General features: G+C 42.8%; 1 protein-coding gene across 3 annotated transcripts in view; it reads right to left on the reverse strand.

The window, feature by feature from the left end:
* Positions 1 to 352: 352 nt before the first annotated feature.
* The window catches only part of LOC132897905 (carbohydrate sulfotransferase 3-like), a 42,908-nt gene continuing 30,269 nt past the window's right edge, over positions 353 to 12,991 (reverse strand). For all 3 annotated transcript variants that reach the window (XM_060939171.1, XM_060939172.1, XM_060939173.1), the window contains one exon: positions 353 to 9,146. In XM_060939171.1, the coding sequence (XP_060795154.1) occupies positions 7,931 to 9,146 (1,216 nt within the window). In that variant the 3' untranslated portion in view covers positions 353 to 7,930. The remainder of the gene's footprint in view (positions 9,147 to 12,991) is intronic.

Consider the following 12,991-nt stretch of genomic DNA (forward strand, 5'->3'; position numbering starts at 1 on the left):
TTTTAGTATAGCGGAAATGGCGATGAGACCGATAGACTTCCTGCTGTGACGTTACAGACGTCAAGGTCATTCACTCAGACCGCTACCTATATAAATCACTTTAATTGTAAAAATTACTATATTAGATTTATTGTTAATGCTTAAAACTATTCCTGTGCCATTGTTGAGGTCACAAGGCATTTATAAATGAAAGTGAGGACATGGCTCTGCTTATACACTTTAAGCTAAATGCATCAACCTGATTTTTGATGGCTTTTGGCTGTACAACGTCTGTACATTTGAATGTGTACCACCCCAGGGAACCTGATCATAAGTGCAAGGCAGCCAATCTCATAAACACTCGACCACCATACAATGATATTTGTCTCTTTATTTCCATAAGATAGATGGGTTTTTATCCAATGTTTATTTTTTTATTTGCTTTTTTAAAAAATAACGTGGGATTATTTACTCACACATTTTATAGAAAATATTCACAACACAAGTTTCACATAAAATGAGTTAAAAGTTTTACAAGTCCACTCACTTGTTGGACAGTTGACAGTTTGTGTCGTGTAAGGGTGATAGATGGATGTAAGTGCAGGAAGAGTTTTATTGAAAACACGTGAGCAAACAGATCCAAAATGAGTGGAAAACCAGGCAGTGGTGGAGTGAGGCCCAGACAGGATATCAGAGGAATACAATACTCACAGTCCAAACACACAAACAGGGTCAAAACCAGAAAAGTGACACAAAATACAAGGCTTTCACAAAGTCTGTGTGTTACTCAGAGTCCTTACATAAATGTCTTGCTGTGATTGAGCTCTAATCAGGAACAGGTGCATGGGGATTAGTCCTAATGGTGCTGTATGTGGATGTGAGAGATGAAACCAGACAGCTGTGTGATGTACGGAGTGTGATATTGGATGGTAACTCTACAGTAGTGGTGTAAAGTGAAAGCGCTGGTTCACTGCTGTCCCCCAGGCACCCAGCAGAGTCTCACCATAATAAATGTGCTGTTGTTGTTTCTGGCGCATGGCATGCGGCGTCAAAGAAAGGAATAAATATGTATCATAACTGCAATGTGAATCTCATTATTGGTCTCACTGTCACAAGACAATGCAGTGATTTACTGAGGTGAAAAACATGACACGACACAATTCGATGGTTCGTTCATGGTGCTGCAATATTATTATTCTATTCAGGGGGATTTTGTGTTCTTGGAAATATTTTGCTCATAGAATCATCAGGAGCTCTGCTTTTAGGCAGTGACTACATAAATGTCGATATTAAATGCAAGTATGTGATTTTCAGACCTTCCTCATCTTGCCAGGTTAGTTCATGTTAGTTAGCTGGCGATAGTTCGCAGAGTAGATTATGGCATTTTATATCCAGCATATTTAGTTTTAAGTATTTTTGTGTTAAATTGTGTTGAAATGTTTCTAGAGGAGACTGTGAGACCAACAGCTGAAGAATCATCTGTCTGAGAAGCCACAAAACTTTTCCAAAGCACAAAAAGCCATTATGAGTGTTTTGGAACAGCGACAGTGCCACTTTGGGATTTCCTCTGATTCTGAATGTGGATCTTAATTAACAGTTCCAACTGAAATGGAGGAAACTCCCTGATTCACTCTGTCACGTGAAGCTGATCCATTTCCCTGCTTCACTTCTTTAGCATCTGATCAACACCTGCTAAAATCCACTTTAAGACCTGACACAGGCTCATTTAACCTTAAAATGTTTAAAAAAAGACATAATGATCAACAGTGCTAAAAATGAAAGGCCCTGCTGTGAGTGCGTGGCTGCTTTGTGGCCTCACTGTGTAGCATTTACAGCTTCCTGCCCCCCACACATTTCTTAAATAACGCTGCTTCAGGATATGGGTTATAGAAAATGATTCATGTTAATGAAAAAAGGGAAATAAATACAGACTGGGTGACAGAGAAGCCCTCATTATGGCAAAGACTCCAATAAACTCTTAGTCATTAAGCTAAAGACTTGAAATAGCAAAAATCCCCAAACTGACAGATAGTTAATTCCCTCCTGGTTTAAATAGCTGGGTAGACGTTACACACAGACGTATAAAACTGCCTCGTGTCTCATAACTAATTAAGGAAGAGTACATTAGTCATGATCATGCTGTGCACATTTTATTACACACTGTAATCTACAGTGTAGGCACAGGAACAGACAGGTGGGTGTGTCTTGGATCAAGATAGGTGGGCATGCCTTGGACTGAGCCATGTGGACAGGTCTTGGTGGGAGACAGGTTGGTAAGTCATTAATTGAGACAGATGAGTGTATCCTGGACAGAGACAGGTGGACAAGCCTTATACTGAGACAGGTGAGAGTGTCTTGGAAGGAGACAGGTGGGTGTGTCTTGGACTGAGACAGGTGGATGTGTCTTGGACTGAGACAGGTGGGCAAGTCTTAGACTGAGACAAGTGGGTGTGTCTTGGACTGAGACAGGTGGGTGTGTCTTGGACTGAGACAGGTGGGAGTGTCTTGGAGTGAGACCAGTGGGAGTGTCTTGGACTGAGACAAGTGGGCAAGGCTTAGACTGAGACAGGTGGGAGTGTCTTGGGCTGAGACAGGTGGGTGTGTCTTGGACTGAGACAGGTGGGAGTGTCTTGGACTGAGACAGGTGGGAGTTTCTTGGACTGAGGCAGGTGGGTGTGTCTTGAACTGTGACAGGTGGGAGTATCATGGAAGGAGACAGGTAGGTGTGTCTTGGATTGAGACAGGTGGGAGTGTCTTGGAAGGAGACAGGTGAGCAAGCCTTAGACTGAGACAGGTGGGTATATCTTGGACTGAGACAGGTGGGAGTGTCTTGGAAGATGACAGTTTGGCAAGCCTTAGACTGAGACAGGTGGGTATATCTTGGACTGAGGCAGGTGGGTGTGTCTTGGACTGAGACAGGTGGGAGTGTCTTGGAAGATGACAGTTTGGCAAGCCTTAGACTGAGACAGGTGGGTGTATCTTGGACTGAGACAGGTGGGTATATCTTGGAAGGAGATAGGTGGGAGTGTCTTGGACTGAGACAGGTGGGCAAGCATTGGACTGAGACAGCTACCATCCACAGTGAAAATTATGAACATAGAGCATATGAATGTGAACTATAAAATCATGTCAGCAAGTATGTCAGGACAGCCATGTTAGCCTCCAGGCTAACATAAGCAGTGAATGTCATAAACATCTCATCTCATTATCTCTAGCTGCTTTATCCTGTTCTATAGGGTCGCAGGCAAGCTGGAGGTTATGAACATTTATAGGTATGAGTGAAATATTTATTTTTCTGGAATTCTAGCTTAGGTTTGTCAGTTGGGCGACACGGTGGCGTAGTGGTTAGCGCTGTCGCCTCACAGCAAGAAGGTCCGAGTTCGAGCCCTGTGGCTGGCGAGGGCCTTTCTGTGCGGAGTTTGCATGTTCTCCCCGTGTCCGCGTGGGTTTCCTCCGGGTGCTCCGGTTTCCCCCACAGTCCAAAGACATGCAGGTTAGGTTAACTGGTGACTCTAAATTGACCGTAGGTGTGAGTGTGAATGGTTGTCTGTGTCTATGTTTCAGCCCTGTGATGACCTGGCGACTTGTCCAGGGTGTACCCCGCCTTTCGCCCGTAGTCAGCTGGGATAGGCTTCAGCTTGCCTGCGACCCTGTAGAACAGGATAAAGCGGCTAGAGATAATGAGATGAGATGAGACGAGGTTTGTCAGTTAGCTAGCATTAGCAGTGTGAAAAGTATGTACAATATGAATGTGACTACAAATTCTCCCCAAAGTCCTGTCAGATTAGCCATATTAGCTCAACGGCTACAAGGATAGAAGAACACAGAAGACCCCATTTTAGTCTTTTGCTTTATATATTTCCAAAATATCAACATAAATAAATCCCAACAACAATTCATGAAACAAGGACACAATTTTGATGCAAGACATTTTTAGCAAGAAATCTGTGAAACAGCATGTTTTTTTTTTTTTTAAACCATTAAATAAAACCACCAGGACTGTACTCCAATACTGTTTTTAACTGATGAACATCAACTCTGATGATGGAATAGAAACTGATCTACTTAGAGAAGTTAGTGAAATATGCTAGCTAGCAAGTAGGCTAGCTCCTTCGTAAACCATGTACTTTGCACCGTGGCTAGTTAATAATCCACACAGTTATTAATACGGCTAGCAGTCCAGCTACTTTTTATGCTAGCTAGATAGAAAGCTAACTTATTAGCAACACCATATACTTAAATCAGCTATTTAGCACATTAACTAGTTCACTAATTAACTAACTAACTATCTGGACATGAGAGATGATGGACTTTATTGTTTTTAGGACGCTAGCTAGCTTACCAGTAACCTAACAAGGTGATTAGCATAATAGCTAGCATAACAGATACTTGTCAGAACCTGTAGCTAGAATACACTAGCTAATTAGTGAAGTGTTTATTACTCTACTTCTCTATCTGTAATTGACAGCTAAAATGTGCTTACAAGTTACCATGCTAGCTTATTAGGAAACTAGCTAATACCATAGCTAGTTTGTGAACAAGGATGATAACTGAGACAGCTAGCAAATCAGCTATTTAAAACCTGTAGCTTGAATATTTAATGTAATTTGTGAACCTGTTTTATTATTTCAAACTTCTGCTGATGGGCAGCTAAGATTATGCTAGCTAGATAGCTTGTTAGCAAACTTCATCAGTTGGTGAACCAGATGTTTAGCAAGACAGCTAGTAGATCAGCTACTTAAGAACCTGTAGCCAATAGTGAATGAGCATGGTTTATTGATTCACTCCTCTATCTCTAATTGACAGCTAATATTCTACTAGCTAGTTAGCATGCTAGCAGGCGATCAAACTTAGTACCCTAGTTAGAGAACTAGATGTTTAGCAATATAGCTGGCAAATCAGGCACTTAAAACCTGCAGCTAGAGTACTGTAGCAACCAGCTAATTAACACGTTTGATAACTCCAGTTTTCTATCTGTAACAGAAAGCTAAATGTGGGCTAGTTATTTAGCTCAGTAGCTTGCTAGTACACACAGTACCCTCACTAGTTACTCAGCCTTATTGCATTATTGTGCTAGATAGTAAACAAGCTAGCTTGCTGAGTTTGGTTTTTGCTGGACGCTCGTTTTTGGTGCAAATGGCTACAGGTGTGACTTCGTTCATACACACTTCAGAGTGATGAAGGAAGTCAACATGGTGTGTATTAAAAATGGAACTGGAAACACACTGTGAGGTTTGGATGCTAACGTTATCACACATTAACATCAATGATAAGTGTTGACAGAAGGCGTTTACAGCTAAAACCTATGGAGATGGAGTCACGTGTTTCTGCAAGCCAGCTGCAGAAGGAATGCTCCCAAAACGCACGCGCACACATTACAAATACACCAAATGCAAATTCCCTCCAAAAACAGATGCTTAGCAAGCCATAAGTAGAAAAAAATAAAGAAAATTGTTGTTGTTGTTGTTGTTGTTGTTTTTTAACTGGCAGCCTCAAGCATGAAACAGGCATGTTATCCTTTGATCTAGCATGTGCTCAAACACAACATTCAGCTACTTATACTACAAAAGATTTGGAGAAGGTTCCAAAAACAACATTGAGGAAACTAGTAACCCATTAAGTTAGTGAACAAGATGATTAGTCACATAGCTAGAAAATCAAGTTCTTGTGAATCTGTAGATAGAGTATGCTAGCTAATTTGTGAACCTGTTTATTACTCCGCTAGTTTATCTGTGCTCTCAGAAAATAAAGTACGTTATTATACCTTTAGGGGTACAACAGCCTGTCACTGGGGCACTCCCTCTAAGGTATGGATTTGTATAGACCTACTTTAGATTCTGCTTGGGAACATATACTTTTTGTCCCTAAAAAGGTACACATAGTTATCCGAAGGTCCAATAATGAGCCCTCAGGGGTACATTAGTTTAAATGGTACCTTGGGGGACAGAAATGGACTCCTACTGTACCCCTATTTCTGACAGTGACAGCTTTAGGGCCCATGTTGGTTCACCTCAAGCCCAGATTGGTTATGGCAGTGACAATGACGATGACGTCCCCAGATGCATTTTTTGCCCTGGCAGTGGTTCTCTCAAGCGCTTAATGTGGCTAGGTTACAAAACCAGCATCCAGCATTTCCACATTCCTTCATTGTGAACATCTATCCATTATCCATAAGTGCTTATTCTGTGCAGGGTCGAGGGCAAGCTGGAGTCTATCCCAGCCGACTATGGGTGAGAGGTGGGGTACACCCTGGACAAGTCACCAGATCATCACAGGGCTGACACACAGAGACAACCATTCACACTCACATTCAGACCTACGATCAATTTAGAGCCACCAATTATCCTAACCTGCATGTCTTTGGACTGTGGGGGAAACCGGAGCACCCGGAGGAAACCCATGCAGACACGGGGAGAACATGCAAACTCCACACAGAAAGGTCCCCATCAGCCACTGGGCTCAAACCAAGAACCTTCTTGTTGTGGGGTGATAGTGCTAACAACTACACCACTGTGCCACCCTCGCTGTGAGCATCAAGTCTTTATTTACTTTCAAAAGTTTAGCTAAAATGACAGAAATCACATCCTGGAATTGGCAGCAGCTCTCAGCATGGGAATCAGGAGAAGTCAAAGTCCCTTCCACACCAGGATCTGGTCTTCCCAGGCAGTCTCCTGTCCCAGTACTAACCAGGTCTTTGAGGCACATAGGTGTGGCACCGATCTCCGTTTCCATAGCCCTCTGACTTTTGCCTATACAGCTAGAGTTACAGTGGGGGGACTAGTCCTCTGATAACCATGAGAGTTTGACTTCCCTACTCGCATCTGTATTGGAGTGTGTTTTGCCAGATGGCAGTAGGTACCATTTTTATGATGGTCTTTGGTATGACCCGACCGCAAGTAGAACTTGCGATCTCCCAGTCAAGAGGCAGACATGCTAACCACTAGGTCAACTCATGGTAATCAGGAGATATACCAGGCAAGACAGCAGCTGGAACAGAAACACTGACTGACGCAAAAGTTGTGTCTGGATTTCAGACCATTGTTGACAGTGTTGATATCATAAGTCCTGCCCCTTCTTGATTTTGATTGGTTGTTGAAAGAGAAGTGACATTGACGAGCTTCAGCTATTTTCAACTGAAAGTGCCCTGAGTCCAGCTGAGGGTGTTTTTACGCTGAGAACGTTGAGCGACATCAATACTGAACTTTATAGGATTTGTTAAGAAATTTGAACCTTAATTGGTAAACGTACTACCCTAGATATTTACTGAGCTCAATAGTTCCTGGTTACCTTGATGAAATGTTTTTGTTCGCATTCCAACAACTGAAAATGTCCCACTGCACCAGGATCAGCAGGAAATGGTGGGTAATATAAGAAGCCAAAGTTTAACCAAAGTTTAAACCAAGAGCTCAGAATTTCACATCGGTCATTCAGGATGGACTTTTTTTTTTCCTTCAAGGAGTACATCCCTCAAGATCCTGGCTCTTACCATATACTTACACATGCATGTACACGGCAACATGAGTGTTTGCATTTTTGATTGATTTTGGTAACAAGTACTGTTTCAATGGATTTCCTAGTATTACAAAAAAGCTTTTGCATCTTACGGTTCATCTTTGGGATGAAAGCAGCATTTATAACAGAGTTGACACCTGAACCAGCTGAAAAGCAGAAATGATAAATATGTAACTTAAAAAAAGATGCCCTATGCTACATCATTTAGCTGATGAACATAACAGTAAAACGTAACAGTAAAAGGTTGTAGAAACATGATAATCAACATTTCAGACAAATTATTTTCTCCACACGTCTCCATGACGTTTGTGATACGGTTTATAGCTATGCATTTGATCTTTAAGCTATTGTCCTTGTTTCTGAACAAATCTCCATAATAAATAAAATAAAAAAGTTCCTAAAAAAAGTCTAAGTTCTGTGTGAAAAAAATATTCTATAGTCATAAGAAAGTCCTATCTTCGATCAAACTGATCGATTTGTCCATCAGCATCTCTTCACTTTCTGCGAACGTGTACCCAAACAAATTCATGGTGGGACCACAAATTTTCTGAACCATCTGTGCGAGCTTAAATGGCATACTAAACCTCCATTTCTCCACCTGCTGGGATGAGTTTTTCTGGGTCGAGTAGACGCCACTAGCCTTATTGGATGCTTGTGTGTTCCTCAAGATCCACTCCTTCACCTGGGCAGTGAACGGGATGCCAGTAAACTGGTACATCTCAGCTGCTTTAAGCATCGGAAACATGGCAATGTCCTCGTAGCGCACTAGCATGTATCGCCCACGCAACCATGGGGGCTGTTTGAGACCCACTTCGGCAGACATGCGGATGTTCTCACAGTTCCCTCTGAGCTTTCTCACTTCGTTGTCATCCTCGGGAATGTCTCCACTCATGGTCCACCTCTTCCAGTGTTCATACTTGTTCGCGAAGGCCACCATGCGGGATGCTAGCATGGCTCGAGGATCCCGGACCAGCTGAATAACCTTCAAATCCAGTCGTGGATCTTCTGCTAATGATCGTAGCGTCTCCAGTTGCCGTACTCGTACAGACTTGATGGCATGGTGCTCCTTCCCCAGGCAGGACTGGGATGCTAATGTGAGGTTTAGTGGACCGCAGCGCCGGTTACGGCAATGGTAAGGCTCATAGCCCTTCTTCACAAATGGTGTGCAGACAGGATCGTTGCACAATGACTGGCTGGACTCGCGACGAAATAGTCCTGTCGTGATATGGTCCTTTGGTGGTGGCTCAATGAAACTCTCCAGCAGGGTGAAGTCACACAAGAAGAGCTGACGGAGAACGTCACGATAAGCCTTTGTCAAAGCTGTACCATTGGTCCCTCCGCCCTCCAGAGTTAGCATGCGCTCCACGTGCCAAAGAGGCTCAAACAGGTAGAACATGTTGGCGCCATGCTGGTTAAAAAACTCGCCCACAAACGAGGAACCTGTACGCGTTGTGGCCAAGAGGAGTATGTGTTTCCCGCCTTTGCTGGACTCGGTGATGTTCTCCAGATGCCATTTTACTTCCAGATAGGATGAGAAGTCAAGCTCAGACAGGACCGGAGCACTGGTACCATTTTGTCGGAGAGGTGACCAAGACGATCCGCTGGTCTGGAGTGGAGTCTGAGGTGTCTGCTTCAGAGAGAGCTTATCCGAGACCCTTACAAGAAAAAAAAAAAATCACAAGGTGGTACATCAGAGAAACTATTTTTGTCATCAACAACCTCAGCCAATTTTTAAAGAAGAGAAAACATTATTGCTTGCTTGGCCTCATTTATGATTCATTCGTAAAGTTGGGTGTAAATGTTTTCATAGGCTAACCTTAAATAGAACGGATAAAAGTTTCAGTGATTTTCTTTGTACTCAATGTGTGTATGTATGTTGATAAATGTCATAAAAATCTTCTAGTGTACTGTAGTGCTCAATCTTCCAGTAACGCAGCTCAGCCACTGCAGCAAGTCGGCTAACACAGACGCACACTAACCCTTCCTCCGTTAATAGGGTGCTTTTACTTTTGTGTGATCTTTATATAAAATCATGTAACTCATCAACATTTATACGAATTAAAGCTGACCGGTCGAAGTTCACGTTAATGAGTCTCAATATACTTACTGTAAATGTACACACATTCAGCAGTGTGGGATTTGTGTGTATCATGCAAATGCTCCTGTGAATAATGTACAAATAAATATGTTTGTATCTGGTTTAATAAATGAGGAATATTCTCATTAGAATTTCTACAATTTTTTAGAAAAAGATCCAGAAAGCTAGGAATGGGAATAGAACTTATGAACCTGTAGCTAGATCACCAAATTAATCACAGCTTCGTTTATGACTGCATCATAGCGTAAAGTCATTTCAGCATTGTTACAGGCTTTATATGACATTTTATATTTATATTCACACTTGTTTTCACTGAGTGTTTTCTGTTGATGTCTGATTGCGATAGTGATTGGATGCAGACGGCAAAACATTACATTCTGCAACAGCATTTATATCATGTAAAGCAGCTTAAAACAAAATGTTATACTTAAGAGCTCCATACTTAAGTGTAACCTGATTTTTGATGGCTTGACTCTATGAAGTACTGTATGTACATCTGTCTGTGTACTACCACAGGGAACCCACTCATAAGTGCAAGGCAGTGTACCTCATAAACACCTGACCACCAGACAATGAAATTTGTCTCTATTTCCATAAGATAGATGGGTTTTTATCCAGCGCTTACTTTTAATTTGCTTTAAAAAAAAAAAACATAGGATTATTTACGAACACATTTTACAGAAAATATTTATGACAGTTTCATATAAAACGAGTTAAAACAGTTTCATTAGTCCACTCACTTGTTGGACAGTTGACAGTTTGTGTTGTGTAAGGATGATAGACAGATGTAATCGCAGGAAGAGTTTTATTGAAAACACGCGAGCAAACAGATTCAAAACAAGTGGAAAACCAGGCAATGGTGGAGTGAGACACAGACAGGATATCAGAGGGATACAATACTTACAGTCCAAACACACAAACAGGGTAAAAACCAGAAAAGTGACACAAAATACAAGGCTTTCACAAAGTCTGTGTGTTACTCAGAGTCCTTATATAAATGTCTGTGCTGTGATTGAGCTCTAATCAGGAACAGGTGCATGGGGATTAGTCCTAATGATACTATGCACGTGTTGCGGTCTGCGGCTGTGTGAAAAACATGACATGACAATTAATTGGTTCATTCATGGTGCTGTAATATTCTATTCAGGGTGATTTCGTGCCCTTGGAAATATTTTGCTCATAAACTCATCAGGAGCTCCGCTTTCAGGCAGTGAATAAATAAATATCTATATTACAGCACTAGTTTAATTAATTGCTCTTTACATGTACTTTATACAGGATTTACATCTTGACCTCTTGCTGCATGGGACATTTTTTTTTTCCTCAAAATTTAATTAGAATTTTGTTTCCCAAAATGTAAACAAACTAGCAGCTTAAACGTAAACCACTGTGCCCCTGACCAGGCACTTACTCAAGGACGGATCCAGCCCAAGAATCTGACAGATGCACATTTGCTGTAATATTTTCATTAATTTTAACAGCTTGCCATTGATTTTCAGAGGGAAGTAGAGCACACTGAGCCCTTTCCGAAGAGGGCAGCTACGGCCTACTATGAACACAACTCGGCCCGCTGTTCAACCCCAAAGCCCGGCTCACCAAAAACTTTAATATGAGCCCTAGCTCCAGCCACGTGTGCACGCAGGGATTTAAAAATTCATAACTTGGCCACCAAAAGTCCAAACCCTGCCAAACTTTACAGGCACTTCCCTCTCCCTGAGACCTTTTGAAACAACCCAGGCACTGCCCACTACAACTGCAGTTCAGCCAGTTATTCACGGTGAATTTTGACCTCTTTCTGGAGCATTTTATTGGTTTGACCTGGATCCTTTGTCTCAGGTCAGGCTATACACAGCATTGTGAGAATACAGGTAAATTAGATCAGGTAAGCATTACCGCGTACCACAGGTGGTCGGATCCTGTACCATTGGTCTGTTGATTGATCGTGGTTATAGCCCATGTAGCCGGCTAGTGGTAAAGTAAACAAACGCCCCGTGACCGATGCTAAGTGGTGCACATATATTTCTGACTGATGCATGTGCAGTGGTTGCATCGCTCTGGATCCGTCCCTGACTCACTAAGAATGAAACGATGAATGTTTGAAATTCATCACACAGCTCCTCATGTTCATGTTATGAATTTAATCTTTGTTTGTTCTCTGAGCTGTATATCTGACTGATCTGAACATTCACTCTTCCTCATGAAAATGGAATCATCACTTTTTTTTCCTTTTGGGTCCCATTGTCAGAAATGGCAAGCTGAAGTGAAATGAGGACCCAAGAGCAGACTCAAGACAGGCAGTGTACAAAAAGAAACTTCTTTAATGAAGTACAGGGGAGAGGTACAATAGGCCTCAGGCAAAAATCAGTGGTCAAAGAACGGGCCAAGGAGGTCAAAAACACAGAAGAGCAGGCAGGCATGGTCAGGGACAAAAACATCTTCACAAAAACTGAAGAAAACAGGGACAAGGGAAACCCAGGCAAAGGAAGCAAAAACACAATCCAAAGGAACAGGCAGGGGCAAAAACTAGACAAAAAAAACCCCACAGAACGATACAGGCAGGGGAAATTGAGAAGTCACAATACCAAAGGGCTGTAGCAAGGCAAGGAAAGTCTGCAAGAGACAGTCTAGCAACTGGAGTAGCTCCAAACAGCTCTTAAGAAGGCCCTGGCTGATGGGAGAGGAGTGGTAGCAGGTGTGGGAGTGCCGCTTCTGGGAAAAGGGCCAACAGCAGGGCAGGACTGAATTCCTGCCCCGGATCCGGCCTGGAGCCGGTGTGGAAGTCCCACAAACTCAGGCATGGATGGACTGGACCGGACTGTGACAGTAGCCCCCCTTCAACAGGCGCCTCCAGGTGCCTTAGGAAGTGCCTCAGGGTGTTGTTGGTGGAAGTCCGTGATGAGGGTGGGATCCATGATGAACCTGGCAGGAACCCAGCTCCTCTCCTCAGGACCATGCCCCTCCCAATCAACCAAGTACTTGAGTTCTCTGCCTTGGCGTCATACCTTCAGCAACCTCCTTACTGTGAAGACCTCACCACCATCTATGAACCTGGGAGGAGGAAGGGGTTTGGAGGGTGGTTATAGAGAACTGGAGACAAAGGGTTTGACTTGGGAGACATGGAAAATTGGGTGAATACGGCGTATGGTTGCAGGCAGAGACAGTCTTACAGAGCAGGGATTAATTACCTTGGAGACGGGGAAGGGCCTTATGAACCTGGGAGTCAATTTGTGGGAGACCATCTTGAGGGGCAGGTGGCGAGTGGAGAGCATTATCTGCTGCCCCACCTGATAGATGGGAGCTGCCGAGTGGTGTTTGTCGGCTTGCTCTTTAAACATCTTGACTGAACGTAGGAGCTTTTTCCTGGTCAATGCCCATGTTCTCCTGCAGCAGCACACAAACACC

This window comes from Neoarius graeffei, chromosome 14 (assembly GCF_027579695.1).
Source record: "Neoarius graeffei isolate fNeoGra1 chromosome 14, fNeoGra1.pri, whole genome shotgun sequence".
NCBI classification, from domain to species: domain Eukaryota; kingdom Metazoa; phylum Chordata; class Actinopteri; order Siluriformes; family Ariidae; genus Neoarius; species Neoarius graeffei.